The sequence below is a fragment of the Trachinotus anak genome, unplaced genomic scaffold (assembly GCF_046630095.1).
Source record: "Trachinotus anak isolate AG129_WGS33_773 ecotype Australia unplaced genomic scaffold, CSIRO_AGI_Tana_v1 ptg000034l, whole genome shotgun sequence".
Lineage (NCBI taxonomy): Eukaryota > Metazoa > Chordata > Actinopteri > Carangiformes > Carangidae > Trachinotus > Trachinotus anak.
In genome coordinates this window covers 547168-566048 of record NW_027273885.1, presented here as the reverse complement: position 1 = coordinate 566048, position 18881 = coordinate 547168, and the positions used below count along the sequence as shown (strand labels likewise).

Sequence of the window (18881 nt, the reverse complement as noted above, 5' to 3'; positions counted from 1 at the left end):
GAAGGACGCACCTGAAGGAGCCTTCGAAATGGCTCATGCCACCACAGTTTTGTAGTCCAAATCTATTGGGCCTAAATCTGGGATTTGGGGCAGTTTGGTTGGAAACCTATATAAAAATGGTCAGAAAGCTAACCAGTGACATCTGTTGGTCAAAATGCTTCACAAACCCCTCCCCCCAGCCTTGGGGTGACGGCCGACAAACACTCTGTACATGCTGTTGGATCATGAACAGCCACAGTCAAGTGGCCGACCCACTAGGACCAGTGAAACCACTGCATCAGTCAAAACATCCATAAAGGTTTCAGTGCCCCTGTCAGTCTCTGTGGGAAACCCTGGTGCCTCAACATGGCAAAAACGAGTTAAACTGACCCAGTGGACAAAAGGTAGAAGAGATGTGTGACACTGACGGACTGTTCTTGATCTTTAGGAAAAACTGTGCAAAAGACCACAAGGTTATAAAGGTGAATGGATGATGAAATGACTTTTTACATAGAATGTAAAGTTTTTTATCATTTTGTTCTATTTTGTGCAAATTATTTCATTATAATTTAGGTTGAGCTTGAATAGTTTTTGGTTCATTTGATTGAATGAAATGTGACAACAACAACCTGCTGACCTGCATTTAAATACACTGAACAAAGACATAAACACAACACTTTTGTCTTTTTCATGAGTTGAAATAAAATATGTAAGACTTTTTCTATGAACACAAGAGATAAACACACACACACACACACACACACACACACACACACACACACACACACACACACACAGACACACACACACTAGCTGGTGCTAGCTGTCTAATTCAACGCACACCAGAGGTGTGGCCGATGAAGCATTTGCTCTGGTCTGTGATGCTAGTGGCAGTGACAAACATCTACAGAACCTTTAGCTGATCCATAAAAATCTGCTGAGATTGTTACAATGATACAGATCCTTGAAATCAGATCATGATAACTCTAATTAATACTGTTTTGTAAGATATTCAATTAAAAACAAAGCTCCCCACACCACCTGAGCTGCTCATTGGTCTCCCTCTGAGTGCCACTTGGTGACACACTCATTAATATTAAATAAGTTTGGGGCCAGTGCCTCTTAGCTGACATTCTGCTGACTATACAGTTGAGCGTCTCTCAGTAGAGCTGAGAGACTTTTCAATGAAGCCAATGAAAGCGTGAAACACTCAAACCTAAAACTGATTTTAAAATCTCATAAATTAAATTCTGTATCAAAAAATCCTTACAATTCTCAAAATTGTGTTATCAGATATCAATGCTGTGATATTTAAAGCTCCATCCAGTCTAAAGGTAGATGTCCATGTGTTTGTGATTATAAAGCAGGTCTAGGTTCTATATTAATACTGTGAAAGTATCAAAGCCTCAGTCCACAGAGAAATGCACACAGCCTGTATTCAGAAACTGAGCCTTAAAACCAGCCGTCAGGACTTCTGGAACTTTGTGATGTCACAACAAAGCAGTCACCACCCTCAGCCACGCCACGCCCCCCGCCCACCTGGACCCACCATTCAACCTTGCAGGATTTGGTTTCTCTTAGTGTTTACCTGAAATCTGCTGTATTTTTATTGGCTCACTCAGAAAATAGTCAGCCAATCAAATGAGAGGCTCAGCTGATTGGCTGATCACTGACCTGTTGTTACTAGAAATTATTGACATCCTCTGTTCATTACAAATATTGTGTCCTCTGGATCCACAAATTGTGTAATCTTATGAAACAACACAACGAATTACAGACAGGTTTCCTCATCTGTCTCTTACTTAAGGTAAAAATGACCTGATTCAGACAGTTACAACCTGGGTCCTGGGTCACAGCAGAGGTATTAAAAGACTCCACTGTTAAATGTTTGCCACAGATTTTCCTCTCCTTCTAAGTATTTGTCCATTTTATAACTGGTCCAGGTACAGCTCAGAAACAAGAAATGCATTATGGGGCAATTCTCCAAACCAGTATCGACAACACAACAGAAATCACATGAACAATTCTTAAAAGGTGCTGCTGTCTACTGGCTGACTTCCTGTGCTGCCACAGTGTCACACTTCACTGCTTTGTTATTACCCCCCTCCCTCTAAAGTTGTCCACGAGCTGTGTTGTCTGTGGGTCGACATGTAGGGGAGACTGGGGACGGTTGCAACATGGGATGGTGCAACAAGTCTTATTCCTCCAATCAGAAATATGCCAGAGTGAAGACACTCATACTGCACATGCTCAGTTAGACCCTCTCCCCACCAGGAAGACAGAAGACACATTCAACATCTGCTGCTGCTTTTATTGAAAAAAAAACATGTTTTGGAGATATGAAAGTATTTTTGGACATCAGCTGTATTTTTGTCTGATTTGTATGAATTACTCAAAACTTAGTTTGAATCATTGTTTTGTTGACTTCTAAGTGACAGACTTTAAGTGTAAAGGTGTATCTAGCAAGCACATGTTGTTCTGTCATGGCTGACAGGTTGGGGACAGTTGCAAAGAGTTGCAACAAGTTAATGTAACTGTCCCTCAGCTGGCTTTGACTGGAGGTGGACCTATGTTCTACGCAAAATAAAACATAAAGTGAATTAGTGAAATTTAAGGTATTTTTAATATGTTGCAACCATCCATGATCCACACTGCAACTGTCACAGGTTTGGAGTCTGTTGCAACATCTCAGTTTTTTCATTCAAATAAATACTGGGAATCATTTGTCATATGTAATCATCTTTAAATGGTATGGGTAATTAGCAGACAGATATAAGTTTAATACATAAAACTAGTAACTGAGAGAAATGCAAACATGTTGCAACCGTCCTCAGTCTCTTCTATGTGTGGAAGTAGCAGAGACATGGAAATACACACCTGGGCTCTTAAAAGGGTCCGGGCTGTGCAGGTGGTGCTGGAGGGAGGAGGGAGAGTTGCAGGCTGGGCTGGCATGCTCACTGGGCAGGATTTGTGCAGCCTGGGCCCCCAGGGAGCCATAGTCAGCCAGGGAGTAGGGTGCTCCTCCCCGCATGTCACTGCTGGCCCCGGCCGCGGAATACAACCCATAATCAGGGAACCCTGGGAGACAGGAGAGGGTGGGGAAGGAGTGTGGGGGGTGGGGTGGGGTGGGGTGGGGGTGGGGGGGTGGGGGGGACTCCATCATTGACTTTCATAATGACCTTGATTGATCGTTTCCTAAATGACCAAACTGGATCTCATAGTTTCTGTGTTGACTTCCTGTTATTTCCAAACTGGCTTCTGAGTGTGATTCACAACCTGGTTAAAAACATCAGTCAAAAAACTCCACGCTGTCTAAAGCACAGAGGACAGAGGACTGCACAGAGATCCATCCCGATGTCATCCTGCCAGTGAGCTCGTGTGCAATATACTGTATTAACCAAGTATCATTGTGTCATCGAATATGAAAAAACCCATCTGTGAACAAAATTCAGACCTGGACTTATCCTGGGACCGGCCCACACCCTGAATGACAGGCACATAGAGAAAGACCAGGCAGAGACTGACAGGACCAGTTAAAAACTTTATGGATGTTTTGATGGTTCATCGCTGACTGATGCAGCGGCACAGTGCTGCAGCGGTCCACCACGATTTGTCCCGATCGCCAGCCCAACTATGATGGAGAGACCTCTGAGAGTTGAGAGGCATAAAGATGGATGCAGAGGTTGCTCGGTTTCTGCTTGACAGCTAGGCAACATAAGCATTTTTTTCACAGAGCCGACAGGTCAGTATGCTTTTATCTCGTTTGCTAATGTCTGTGATAGCTAATCCCAACTGGTTAGTTAGCAAGCAGGTGTCACATTTGCATGTTCGGTATCGTTAAATTACCTGTCCATGGACTTCCCATTTACTTTCTAGTGTACGAAGATATGCTGTCGGTGAGACGTTAGCTGTAGCAGCAGGAGAGATGTGAGTCTGTCTGCAGCTGGTGTGCTGGCTCTGGGAAACTGTCTCTTCCTCTCTGCATGTTAGCTTAGCAGCAGCAGCCGTAGCCACAGTTTGCTGTTGTAGTTTGCTCTGTATCATGGTAATTCTCTGTACAAGGTGCAATTGGTTGGATGCATAAGTCAAAATACTATGCCAGGTAACATTAGCTTCCCTGTTAGCTTAGCTACAAACCTGTGGTCTTCTTCTGTCACTGTGGTTTTGTAAAAACAAGCTGAACAACTCATTCTCACTGGACATTTTATATCATATGGTTTGGGGGTGGGGGTTGGGGGAGTCCTGGTGCACTCTGACTCTTAGAAATACCACCTGGCCCTGATGCTCACACATTTACCCTGCAACTGTTGTTCCACAAATGATGCTCATTGTAAAATTCAGCATCTTCACAGTCCTCTCTTCCTCCTGAAGACGAATCATCCATGCTTCAGAATCTCCACTGCACTGGGATTTAACATCTGCAATTAGCTTCACTTCCTGTGATGGGCCCTTTTCTATCTATTTCTGGCCTCCTTCAAGCTGAATCACAGACTAATTAACATAAAGAGCACTTCTTTTCAGCCTAATATGCAGCTCATTAATAATCTAGAATGAATGGCAGCTAATTTGGTGCCCAGATAAGACACTATGAAGACATCTAACAGAGAGTATATCCTCCAGGTCTAACATCACCTCTTCTTTTTGTTTAATTCTGAATTTTGTCATTGTCTACATTTATCATATTTATATGTGCAGACACACACAACAAAGACACACACGACTGACATCAAATTGCTAAGTTCTTGTCTGTTTGTGGATATTTTGGTGCTGATGTGACGTCCATCAACTTCCATCATTCTAACTTCAACAGTATCAGTTCTTATCAAAATACAGACTTGGTCCAAAAATACTGTTACCTGAAAATCTGCACCTGTTCACACAGGCCAGGTCTGATCACATGATTCTAGGGTCATCCCTTATTGGTGACAGTGATACTGTAACAATTTAAATGATATGATGATGGTAATTTAAATTAGGTTTTGAATGCAGGACTATAGTACTTGTGTATTTCAGAGGGTGGTGTTAGTACTTTTACTTCTGCCTGACACCCCTCTCTCATCCACTGATGCCCCACGTATGGAACAGAAATCAGTAAAATTAGCTGCAGGCCACTTAACAAAAAGTTACATATCACAGCTCAATTACTCAATATGTAATAAAATGACAAATCATAAATTACATGTCTTCAACTCTAAAGCATCGTTTGTCTGGGTCAGAGTCTTTTAAATCTTGAAATACGTTTATCCAGAACTGGGACTCTACATGATATAAAGTCAGCAACACCTGTGTCCAGTAACCGTCTGTTATATTAACCAGTGCTGCTGCACCCCTCCCCCAAGTGGCGGGAGGTTTACAAAACAACACAAAAATGGCTCCTATGTAGCATGTAGGCTACATAGCATAAAATGCTAAATGCATCAGGACCCACTTCCATTCAGGTAATTTCAGATTTCCATAATTATGAGATGATCATTTATCTTTAAACAGCTCTGTTATCTCGCTCTGTAAAACTAAATGGAAAATAACTTTTTCACACTGTGTTATCTACAGTGAGATGATGGAGGGAAGTTTCCGCTGCACTGGTGCAGAGTTCAGTCACATCGTCCTAATCACAATCATTTCATGCCAGGCATTCACAAGCTGCCAATCAGGCACAACTACCACTTTCAAATCAAGGTGTGCATATAAAATGGTCTGTGCACGTTTGTGGCGTGCATGTGAGATGTGTATAAACTGCCACAAACATCCTTGTCAACCACATGGGACTTGTGATTCTCCTTTTTACATTTTTTTGGTCCAATTTTAAGGATATAGGAGGTGAATGTGCCCAGTGGCTTTGACTGTTAACCTCCAATTAACCAAACATTAATCATACTCTCTGAAGATATCGAGGAATATTTATGTCTTGATTTTAGGGCAGGATTATCTTCTCCTAAAACACATTTTACAAACAAGTTGTATACTTTCTATTGCAAAATAGTATGAATGTAATTCACAAGGGATAAGTCTGGTTAATTGTGTATAAAAAAAGAGAGGCACTGTCAAGTTTTGGAAAATGTAGGATCCAGTATTTTTGGAGCTTGATGCACACCAGGCACCAAACGTTATGACATCTCTTCTTCTGCTGTATGAGTTGTAAGATGCTTGATGACTCGTTGCTCCTGTTAGTTTCCATAACCAAGCTAATGCATGTGACATGGTGGGTGCTATTCTCACTGCAGCTGTATGAGGTTATTCATTAACAACACTGCCTGCTGAGCCTTGGCACATAGACTAAACACAGCCTAAACAGGGATTCATCAGTGACCAATCATCTCCATCTCCACCTCCAGCCTGGATGATTGATCAGGCCAACAGTGCTCAGTCAGGGAGGAAGGAAATATAAATATATAAATATATTTATTGTATTCTAACTTTCTTTAAATTAACAAGTCAATCACATGTTGTTAGTGGTGCTGAAGTGTAAGAACCCAGTCAGCATTTAAATGAACTGATTTGCAGGTGTGTTTGTTTACATGCTGTGTAATGTGCTGCAGATGAAAAGCTACGTAGCTACCTAGCCTACAAACTAAGGTGTGTCAGTCCTGGAACAAGCATACGAGCACATTGTGTTTTGGATGATTAGAGAAAATCAGCAGCAGTTTCTGACCCTGACAGGTTTGGTTCAGCAGGATCATCTTCACTAATGACTCCACTTTATGATGTTTGAAGCCTAAATACAACCAGCAGCAGTAAGAAGCTCATGTTAGGCTGTAAACCAACGACACCACGGTCACATGACTTCACCGTCACCATCACTAACCTCCAGCCTGTGGTCTGATTCAGCTCTGAGCTCTTCTACAGAAGCCTTTCCTCTGACAGAGTTAGTGACAGTCTGTAGAAACACAGTGAGGCTGTAAAGGTGGACTGGTGAGGAGGTCGGTTTCATGTTGGACTGATGACGTTTAACGTCCCCGACGACCTCTGTCGTCTCATTTAGACTCTTGTTAGCAACCGGCCTTTTTAACAGACGGAGAAGCTCCAAGACTCAGGACTGAGGGATTTACTGACGGATCTGATGTCAGAGAATCAAACCTGAACATGTCTGAGCTGCTGTTAAACACAGACCTGATTCCAGTCATCAAGCAGAAACACATTCAAACACCCAGAGACTCAGGAGCAGGGACAGGAAGTGAGGACAGCTTTTATTTACTGATTAATCGAAGTGCTGGAACAGTCACAGATTGTTCCAGCCAACTTTAACCCCCGGGTGTGTTGTATAATGTAAAGACAGGGAACACAATCATGATGCAAAAAATACACAATATTAAAAATAGATTCTCAGGTTTGGTTTCAGGTTTTTTCTCTTCTTCAGAGCAGACGTTTGCTGGAGCAGACAACAAATTTCAATTTGAAAATGTTTTTTAAAATATATGTAATGTAAAGCAGTTATTCACACAAGCAGGCAGATAAAGGGAAACATCCTGATAGTAATAGCCGTCCATCCACAGTTCATCCACAGAGCTGGCAGGTACAGAAGCTCTTCAGTCAACCCATGTATCTCTACTGCCCCCAAAGTGAGAGGAGAGAATAAACCGTGACATTCAGCCTCTCCCTCCACTTTCCAAGCAGCACATACAGCATCCGTCAGTGTGTTCAGGTGTGTGTGTGTGTGTGTGTGTGAGGTGTTGGGTTGAGGAAAAGCAAGGCAGACCAGAGAAGTGAGAAACTGCATGGAGAGAGCGTCAGGCCACACAGAATACCGACAGAGCGTTTACCTGCCCCTGCGTTCTGCCCGTATGCCATGTAGCCGCTGCCTCTTCCACGGACCCCCCTACCTGAGCCTCGAGCTGCTGCTACCGCCGCCGCTGTCACAGGTCCATACGCCGTAGCTGGGAAGCCTGAGGACACAACACGGGAGAGGTGGTCAAGACTCTCAGTCCTTAATTCACTGTTGTCTCATTTGGTTCTTTCACATTTGATGGCTCCGACAGCATCACACAGCATGGCTCTAGATTCAGCACCACTCATGAAAACTGCTCATTTACTTAAAATATCAGATATTAATTAAAGAGCAAAGATTATCTCAGAGTTGTGTTGATGTTGTTTGATGTTGGTCTGAGCCTGTTGGGCCGAGCTGACAGTGTTCAGCCTCAGTCCACACACATCTGTGCAGCTGCTGTTTTACTTTAGAGCTGTAACTTTCTAAAGAAGTACGACATTAATTCTCTTACAAATGAAAAGTTCAGTATCTTAAAGCTCCACACAGTCTAAAGGCAGATGTCCATGTGTCTGTGATTATAAAGCAGGTCTAGGTTCTATATTAATACTGTGAAAGTATCAAAGCCTCAGTCCACAGAGAAATGCACACAGCCTGTATTCAGAAACTGAGCCTTAAAACCAGCCGTCAGGACTTCTGCAACTTTGTGATGTCACAACAAAGCAGTCACCACCCTCAGCCACGCCCACCTGGACCCACCATCCAACCTTGCAGGATTTGGTTTCTCTTAGTGTTTACCTGAAATCTGCTGTATTTTTATTGGCTCACTCAGAAAACAGTCAGCCAATCAGAAGAGAGGCTCAGATCCTCTCCTCTGATTGGCTGACTGACCTGTTGTTACTCAGATCCTCTCTTCTGATTGGCTGACTGACCTGTTGTTACTAGAGCTCCAGAGAGAAGCCTGAGAGAGGAGATGTAAAACTACACTGAGATGGTTTTTGGTTCTTAAACCACAGATATATCTTCTGATGGAGATCAACACCTTAAAGTTAGAATATGGGGCTTTAAGTGTGAGGAGGAGCTGCTCTCTGCACGTCACCGTACTCAGCGACTGTAACAGGTGTAACAGATGTTTTGGTTGTTGGTGGTCTCTACATGCTGTAATAGTCCAACTGCATCACTGGACTTTATTTTGGCTCCAGGCCACGGTCCAGTTAATGCTTCAGTCTTCTGACGGATTTCAGTAACTTGAACTTATGAGACTGATTCAATCTTTTCTTGTGTTTTTTGTATAATAAACCAGTTTATATTTCAGGGAAATGGAGCAGGAAGCTCCCAGGTCTGTATCAGTGCTGCTGGAGACGATTGTAGAGAGGCAATGATTCGATTTCTGTAAAAAAGCTATTTAACTGTTTTTCTAACAGGTTTCTGGCCTTTGGCTGTTTTCTTGATTGTTTGCAAATTAAAAATATCCTTAATTTGTTCTGATGAGCTGTAGCACAGTGTATAAACAGATAACCACACAAAGAATCACCTTCCCTCCATCTATCACCTGGAGGCCTCAGCAGAGCGAGGCTGAGGTTTCTGAGTGACTCAGACACAGCAGGATTAGTGGAGGTTAATGAACAGATCGGACCGACTGGACCTCTCTGAGACAGTGTCCGCCCAGGAAGAGCCTGAGCAGAATTACATCAATTTCATGGAGCCTTTATAAATGGGAAGATGAAGCCAGAGCTCAGGTCCCTGGGCCTGGATACGTCGCTTGTCCTTCAGGGGGTTCTGGGATCTGGGACTGTGGCCGAGGACAAAGAGCTCAAAGGACAAACAAGGAGGCTGAGCAGCTTTTCACCTCCTACGTTTCTACTTCCTTTTTCTTCTGCTTGTTCATATTAATCTCTCCATCCCTTCCTCCCTCCTTCCCTTCCTCTTTCCATCACTTCATCCCTTCCTCTTTCCATCCCTTCATCCCCCCACTCCTCCTGTCAGACCCTCAGTCCATCTCATTTCACCTTCAATTATTTTAAATCCATATTTTTATCAGTGTGGTCTTTGTTAGTGAACCTGGTGTTTACCTGTGAATGGAGGAGACCAACACAACACAACAACACAACACAACACAACACAACACAACACAACACAACACAACACAACACAACACAACACAACACAACACAACACAACCAACAACACAACACAACACAACCAACAACAACACAACACAACCAACAACACAACACAACACAACCAACAACACAACACAACACAACACAACAGAACCAACAACACAACACAACACAACACAACACAACCAACAACACAACACAACACAACACAACCAACAACACAACACAACACAACACAACACAACACAACACAACCGACCACTAACTCCCGCCCAGCTGAACGAGGTATAAAACAATGTCAGCTGACCTCGCTGGTACTGCCAACACTTCCTCTCATGATTTCACAATAAAAGTCTTTCATTATGAGAATAAATCTCTTCTCTCCTGGTTTTATTCTGGAGATCTTTGTCTTTATCTTATTACATCAGGAAAACTCACATTAACACAGAATTACAAACAGGACTCTGTAACCAGACCGGATCCGAACAGGTGAACCACCTCTGGAGGTCTGGCTCACACTGGGATCAGGTCTCAGCCCAGTCCGGTCCTCAGAAACTCCACCTTTACATATAAGCAGAGCTCGTACAGGAGACTCTTCAGGGTCCATGACGCTGTTGATGAACATGATGAACGTGGATGTTACAACTACATCTGCTCAAGATTCAAAAGTAAAACCTTTATTGTGAAAGGTGACTGAAGCCGGTACAAATGGATTACTGTTATTAACAGTGAGCACCGTGTTCAACAGTAAATACCCTCTTTGGATAAAAAGTGGTTTCACAAGTAATGGATATGTGTGTGTGTGTGTGTGTGTGTGTGTGTGTGTGTGTGTGTGTGTGTGTGTGTGTGTGAGACCTCTGGATGTTAGCATGATTATTTCCAAAAATACATCCAACTTCATTTGTGATATATGGAGACAGATAGGGAGGATAAACAGGCACTACAAAACACTGCACAACACTACCTTCAAATTGCTGGATACACACACACAAACACACACACGCACACACGCATGCACACATACACACACACACACACACACACACACACACACACACACACACACACTGGGGCTATTATGGCTGCCTCTAGTCTGAGCTAATGGTGCATTTCACACAGCCATTTTTGAAGGCATTAAGGCACAGCAAGCATCCAAGTGGCAGAGTCATCCATGCCTCTCCTCAAAATAGACAACCCATTGTTGACACATTCTGTGAAAAACAAGGCTTCTTTCTTTTCCTCCATCCTGCTGTCAGAGGTGTAAAAGCCTCCAACCTCTGGCTGCCTGACTCCAGGTGAGTGCAACATCACAGGCAGCGAAGATCAGGGTTAAAATGCAGCTGTGGAGAGGCTGAGGGCAAAGAGGAGAGGCTGCTCTCTGAAGGACTCACTAGCTACACTGAGCTCTCCAGGCAATCTGTGACATATGTGAACTAATATACAGTAACAGACATCAAACTTCAGGGAAGAAACAGAGGAGCAATTAGAAGAAAGTTGCATCTGGACTCATTGAAACTTCAGGATTTAACGATGCAGATTAAAGACATAATCACCTTCTCAGAAAACTTCTGTTCCTTAAATGAACATTAATGTTAGTGAGAAATAAACCAGCATCAGGACCTGTCCATCACCACCACAACACTGTTGTGATGCCAGACTGTGGAACCTGGGTGTGACCCCCAGTCTCAGCAAACATCAGCTTCCTCCACTAACATCTTACAGAAATGTAGCATTTAGATTTTCCCAGTCATCATCATACTGCCCCAGAATCACACAGCACATCTGACTCAAGTTAAAATAAGTGTAGAACAACAAACACTCGACTCTTCTGTGGTGAGATGGAGTTTAAAATGAAAAATAATCAGGTTATAGCTGAAAGCAGAAATGAGGCTGGGAGGGAAAAGAGTGGGTCACATATGAAAACAGTAAATTTTAGGTTTGTTCAGCAGGAAAACTGCTCCCCGAACACAACTGGCCTCATTTCAGATGAGACTGGACGATCGTGCTGCATTTGGTTTTGCAGATTACAGTAGATGCTGAAGGCAGCTGACGGATGCAGTCACAGAGTAAAGTGGCAGGAATGTGTGCTGAGCCTGAAGGCTCCACAAACACACATCATCTGCATAATTCACTCAGATAAATGAGCTGCAGATCCGCCGGCAGGATGCTTTTCTGTGTGTGTGTGTGTGTGTGTGTGTGTGTGTGTGTGTGTCTGAGTAAAGGATGATAATACATAGGTTTATCAGTATGTAGGAATCTGAGAGTGGGACTGGGACTGTCTCTGCAGCAGCTCGTTACGACCCATAGTTGTGTTTTATTGTGAGGCGACCTCTAGTGGCCGTAGTAAATATGACGGGAACAAAAGAGGAAGTCAGGTGACGTAGTGTAAACATCAGCAAAGTCCAGATGAGGAGGAGGCGTGGCTGCTCACAGGAACTGTGACCCAGAAAACAGGTCGAGGCAGACGGCCGCCCACCCTGAGCCCGGTTCTGTTGGAGGTTTCTTCCTGTTAAAGGGAGTTTTTCCTCCCCCCTGTCGCCAAGCGCTGCTCTTTGTGGGAACTGTTGGGTTTTTCTCTGTAACAAAGTAAGGTCTTGACCTTACCCTGTAAAGTGCCTTGAGATAATGTATATTATGATTTGGCGCTATACAAATAAAATTGAATTGAATTGAATTGAACAGATGTTCATTTCCTGTTTGAAACCAACAGTCGTCGTCGTTCTTTTATCCATGGCCGCTCCAAAACCTTGACTGCAAGTTTTTTATTGTAACCACAAAGTCAAAGGTCCTCTAACTACAAGGAAGTATTTATTTTACCCCAAAAACCATCTCCTCCTGAAGGTAGCCAGGCAGCTTTTCTGCCTAAAGCTAATCAAACTGTAGCGTCCCTCAGGGGCTGCGTCCTTCAGAGGACGGACGGACGACCTGAAATGAGACGGTCTGGTCTATGGAGGATTTCCACTTAGCATCACCTGCTGTTCCCGCCCTTACCGTCGCATCACAAAGAGCCCCTCCTGTTGCCTGGCAACCTTGACAAAACGTAACTTTCACTAAAACTTGAGGTTTTGCACCGTTAGCTGCTGAACGGAGCTGAAACACAATACTGATGTTTTACAGTGTAATCTCAGGTTTTTCATTACTGGCACGCAATGAATCCTGGGAAAAGTTGGACCACGGAGGATCCACCTGTTGGAGCCTTCGTTGCTCAGTAAAACAGGGACACATCTGAAGGAGTCTTTAAAAAGGGACAGTCTACTCCCACCGCTGTGACGCTACTGGTCTTCAGACACTGTGTTTATTATTGTAACCATGACAACAAAGGTCCAGGGTGCACTAAATGTCTCTGTGGTGAAATAGACTTTACATCACTCACAACGAAGCAGAGCAACACTGTCAACATTGTACGTGTGTGTGTGTGTGTGTGTGTGTCCAGTTACATCTGCTTGCATAACTGATGACGCACGAATCAAAAGTGAACCACCCGTGTCCAGGCATGGCCGAACCTGTGACCTTGGCGCTTCACCGCCACACAGGCTTAAACAGGTGGACACCGCTGTGCTACAACCCTCAGCATCAGAACACGAGTCTGCCGCCAAACACGGACGCTGGCGAACACGAGGAGACAACTGGTTTCTGTGAGCGACCAGAGGAAGCTGACGTCTTCACACAGGAACAGACAGGAAGTCACAACGCACCTGACATCACCTGCAGCGAGGCACACTGTCCTGAATTATTGTTGCTGAAATCAGTCACCATGGAAACAGATTTAGATGACAGGTCTACAACAAACATACCAAAGGAATACACCATAATAAACTGTAATCATAACGGTTTCCATTCATCATCAGAGCTGCATCTACACACACACACACACACACACACACACACAGTGAAGTGGCTCTGAGCAGAATCCGTCGGTAATAAATCAGGAGATGAACACACACACTGACACAAGCCGCTCAGTGTGACCTCCTCTGAATTGAGTCCCCGCTGAGGATTATGGGTAGTGCTTCAGAAAGAGATGAGCTCCTCACTGACTCAACAGTCGATTTTTAACCTCTGCTGCGAGCCCACTCTTCTAAATCCCTTGACACTGCGGGGGGGGGGGGGGGGGGGCTGTTCACCTTTCATGTCCGAGCACCAAGGTCGTTGTGGTGCTGTCAGGAAATCACAGGCAGAGTGAAGGATTGGGGGGGGGGGGGGGGGGGGGGGACAGACACTGTGGGGAAGTAACTGTGTAGTGAATCACTTTATCTTCAGAGTTTCTGGATGAGACTGTATCAAGTATCTATGAACCAACACTAATGTTAGCTAGTTTTACAGTTGAGCTAACTATTGTTAGCTAGCTAACATCAATATAGAGTTTATGTTTTCATGTTCATAGCTTTTCATGTGTCTTGTGGTTTAGTCTTTGACCTTTGACCCTTGTGATAGCTTCTATAGCAGACACCTCCTTGTTTGACCTGTCGGCTCATTGAATATTAAAATCCATGTGACTGAAGGCTCAGTGACTGTATCAGCAGTGGTGGAAAGTAATGAAGTACATTTACTCTAAGCACTGTACTTACGTACAACTCTGAGGTACTTTATCTTCCTCCACTACATGTATTTGACAGCTGTAGTTAAATAAACCAGATACTATGAGGACTGTGACACTTCAGTTCACTGTGTTGCCTTTCACCCTGGGGAAAAAGTTGACCCCCCCTTTTGTAATTGTATAATTCACACTCTGACCTGAGGTGGTCAGCCCCCCCTCCACAGGGTCTTTATAAAGGTCCCAGACTGGATGGTGATGTGACTCGCTTCTGTCTCTTCATTACAGAGACAACAACACACTAAATATTATTATGCTTGTTACAGCGACAGACTCGAGGCCTTGACCCCCCCTCAGCCGCTAGAGCCACACTGCTGATGAGGAGAGGAGGTCACAGTTGGAGGAGGCTGAGATTTGACAAGCTGTGTTGGCCATCAGCTGTGTGTGTGTGTGTGTATGTGTGTGTGTGTGTGTGTGTGTGTGTGTGTGTGAATGACAGCAGCCTGCTGTGCTCCCTGGTGCACTGTGGTCTGTGTCCTTGGAGGCAGCAGCACAGTCCTGAGGCTGATGCATTTTAATCCTGTTTCCTTTGGCTTTGTCGCACCACAGGAGTCCTGCTCAGCTCCTCTGCACATTTCCATCCTTCTGCTTTTTAATCAAATTAAATCAAATCAAATGTGGTCATTACAGTGTGAAGATTTTACAAAATATAATCAAATAATCTGAGACAAGAATCCTGGCTGCAGTCCGCTCTTTGGCCAGTTTAACAGTGACCTTGACAAATTTCAGGAGCGTGTCTCAGCACTTTCTCCTCTCAGCCAGAGTCACAGGTTTGAACCCAGACTGCTCAGCTGTTTGTGACCAGCCTCTGACCATCCACTGCTTCAGCCAATCAAAGGTGTGTAAGTGCACATTCCTGGTGGGTTATTGTCTGATATGACGGCCATAATTCCCCATCACACAGACCCTTGTCTTCCTTCACCCAGTTATACCTGATCTACACCGGACACACTTCATGACTGAGAACCTGATGTTCACAGCTGGTTACGTCTCAACACGACGGCTGTCGTTCTACCACTGATTCACTTCCTGTGTGTCAGCGTATCCTTCCAGCTGATCTATTTGTTTTTCCAACTGACAACAGGTATTAGTAACGTGAGTGTTTATTAATGAAAGACCTGTTCAATTAAAATAACTGCATAATAATAATAATAATAATAATAATAATAATAATAATAATAATAATAACAATAATAATGATAATAATAACATAACAGGAAAAACTAATTCAAAAGCAGCTTTTCTCTCTGAGTCAGATCAGAAGAAAGTGTTGTCAGATGTTGGCAGCACAGCAGCCCACCTCCCACTCTCTGTGGCAGATAAACCATGAAATCAGGTGTTAAGTGTGGATTGCTGATGACTGGCTTTCCAGGCACAGCTCTGGAATTTCCCATTTTAAAGGTCTAGAGTCAGTGAATGGGTAAATAAAAGCTTTGTTTCACCTTATCAAATCAAATTTGGAGAGAAAGGGGGATTTGATTTCACTGAGATCAGACTGCTGTGTGTGGATCACACTGTCCTTTAAACAGAGCTGGTCAGGCTGTGTTGATGTGGCTGCTTTATACTATCATCCTGTGTGTGTGTGTGTGTGTGTGTGTGTGTGTGTGTGTGTGTACAAAGAGGAATGAAAGAGTTTAAATGAGAACCTACCAGGGAACTGGTAGCTGTAACTCGGGGCAAAACCAGTGTAGCCTCTGCCGTACGTAGCTACAATGTTGGGATAACCTGGAGAGAAGACAAGAAACTTCAACTGAATCATTTCTCTCCACATACAAAGAATAAATACTGTGGTCTGGTTGAACAACTTTATAAGGTAGACCTGTAAATAATGCAATCTAATACAATCCAAGTCAACAGCTCAGCCATAAATTCCACCTTTACAAAGATGATAATGTTTGTTCATCTGCATGTTTATCACTGAGTTTATGATGTGTTCATGCACCTCTCTGACAGTGTCGACCCACACTGAACATTATCATCTTCCTAAAAGTAGAATTTGTGTCAGATCTGTTATTCATACAGTTTAAAAGAAATGAGCCTTTAGTCATACAGCCTTTCTTGGACTCGTGGCAGGTTTTGGAAGATCTTTGTCTTCAGGCTTTGGCTTTATTGCAGACGCCTGGAACCAACAAAGCTTTGATGCTGGACCTTACTGGAAAAGTGATTATTCCTGGATAGACCCTGTTTGTGTTTTCAGATGTTCTTTTCAGGTGCCCAGCATGTGTGAGCAGATAACAACAGGTGAAGAGGTTACAGTTCTGGTTGTCATTGTCTTTGCTTTTGTTCGCTGTTCTGTGTGGTTTCAAATTTCACATTTTATAATGTTTATAAAAGCACAAGCAAACAGAGACAGTGGATCGAACTTTACATGTATTTTTCTTTTATAAAATGATTGTAGTTTTCGCTGCAGGGACTTTTCCATGGAAACAAAAGTCTTCTGAGGAACTCTGACTGGACTGGAGAGACCGGGGACTAGATTCAATTCATGTGGTTCCTAGTGTAAAGAAAAGTCCTGAGGGAGAACCTTCTACTGGTTCAGGACTTTTTGGGGCAGAGTTTGCAGGGCTGACCTCAGCTGATCTCTTGGCTGATGACCTTGGTCATGGGCCATGTTGGGTCACCACACATTTTTAGGTGCTTCCATGATGTGTTTTTGTTCCTTCTCCTTCTCCTCTGTCCTTGTGGGCACATTCTGAGCCCAATGTGGGTCTGTGATAACCCCCAGTTTGTGCTCCAGAGAGTGAATCATGATGTGTGGCAGCCCAGTAGTCGAGTGGTTAGGGCGCGTACCATGTGTGAGCGCAAGACGCTCTTAGCAGGCAGTCACCAGTTCGACTCCCGATCAGTCTGACTCTTTCCTGCATGTCATTCCCCTCTCTCTACCCCCTTTCCTGTCAGTCTCCACTGATCTATCATAAAGGCACAAAAAGCCCAAAAAAATAATAAAAAAAAAAAAAAAAACAAAACAAAAAAATCATGATGTGTGTGAGGGTTTTCTGTAAACTTTGATGTTGAGGCTTCTGTCGTCTACAAAGTGTAAAGCACAGTCCAAGAAGGTCAGACGACCTCCTCTGACCTCCTCCTGAATAAACTGACGTTGCTGCTGAAGACCTCCACTTCCTGTGTTTTGATTTTGTCACCATGTACCTAAACTAGTGGCTGGGAGTAGTTCCTTCAGACACTATGGAGATACAGTGAAGCTGTGGCACAGCTGCGATTCTGTCTCATTATATTGGAAACAGGTGGTAGTCAGGCAGAGGTTCAGCAGGTTCCTGCACATTGTGGTTTCCTAGAACACACAGCAGGGATGAGTCAGCTGATTATGGAAGCCAGAAAGAACAACAGCTCACTATCTGCAGTCTGGCTGGACCTCACTAAGGCTTATCCCAGTGTACCTCATCAGCTTATTCAAAAGGCACTGCAGTGCTGTGAAGTACCACACAATATAGTGAACCTGGTGATGTGCATCATGGGGATAATGAAGATATGTTTCAATTGGTATCTTCAAAAGAATAAGTAGAGGAAGAACATGTTACAGGGAGGATCAGCTCCTGCTGAATCTGAACATTTAGGAGCTGTAAGAACTGTCCACTACTCCTGAGACAAGCACAGACCTCTTCTCTAAGAAGTCAGTGAAGTTTCTTACTCATCCAGGTCATGGTACCTCTAAGTGCTATACTATGTGCCACGTGGGGATGCCAAAGATGCATTTCACTCTAGAAAGTTTCACCACAAAATGTCAGAAGCTGACAGCTGCTATGAATCTACCACTGAGGGCAAACAAGGAAGCACGCAAGGCCCTAACGGCTGAAGATGGCATGAAACACGCATAATGGATGACGTTTTGAGTACCTTGGAGAGAATCATCAATTGGGCAAAAAAAAAAAAAAAAAAATCCCACTGTCCCTGATCAATCAGTCAGACGCCTGTAGAAGAACTTCCTGAACTACCTGAAAGGTGGAAGGTGTCAAACACCATCTGTCCAATGTAGTTTCTTGGGTAAACACAGAGAAACCAAATCCTGCAATGTTGGATGGTGGATCCAGGTGGGAAGGGCTTGGGTCAATGCTCACGTTTTAGAGCCCGGCTCTTGTAAAGGAGAGCTCTCAGGGCAACATCTAAGTCATCACTACAGACATTCTTTCTATGCCTCATTTGAACGTCTGCACACTTCCACCCTCTTTGCTGTGTATGTTGTGCTTGAAAAGGAAACACCAAACAGGCAAAGGAACATTAGGATGTGGTTGTGCCCAACGTGTTTCCATAGCTGAAGAAAGGCTTTAAGTTATGTTGAATAAATCTACTGTATGTACACACACAAAAACAGTGTACTTACTCAGCATGCCCATGCCCAGCATGAAGGCATCCATTGTGTACGGCAGGCCCCTGGCCCGACCTCGTGACCCTGGAGGAAACATCACTTCCCTCGGCTGAGCTTTTTTGCATTCTACCTGTGGAGCATGGACGACAAAGACACTAATGCTGA

At 43.8% G+C, this 18881-nt stretch overlaps 1 protein-coding gene and 1 long non-coding RNA gene across 17 annotated transcripts in view; both read right to left on the bottom strand.

Moving 5' to 3' along the window:
- The window catches only part of LOC139614492 (uncharacterized), a 157359-nt gene that overhangs the window by 11755 nt on the left and 126723 nt on the right, over positions 1-18881 (bottom strand). The window lies entirely within an intron of this gene.
- The window catches only part of LOC139614486 (RNA-binding protein Musashi homolog 2-like), a 131663-nt gene that overhangs the window by 11755 nt on the left and 101027 nt on the right, over positions 1-18881 (bottom strand). For 7 of the 16 annotated variants that reach the window (XR_011687054.1, XM_071471801.1, XM_071471796.1 and 4 more), the window contains 4 exons: positions 18732-18846; positions 16046-16120; positions 7737-7859; positions 2857-3057 (listed from right to left, as the gene is read on the bottom strand). Coding sequence is in view for 15 of the 16 variants with exons in the window: in XM_071471801.1 (XP_071327902.1) it covers positions 2857-3057; positions 7737-7859; positions 16046-16120; positions 18732-18846 (514 nt within the window). In the remaining variant the exon portion in view is untranslated. Of the gene's footprint in view, positions 1-2856; positions 3058-7146; positions 7346-7736; positions 7860-16045; positions 16121-18731; positions 18847-18881 lie in introns of those variants that run through there. The other 9 variants (XM_071471800.1, XM_071471799.1, XM_071471805.1 and 6 more) reach the window with 6 other exon arrangements.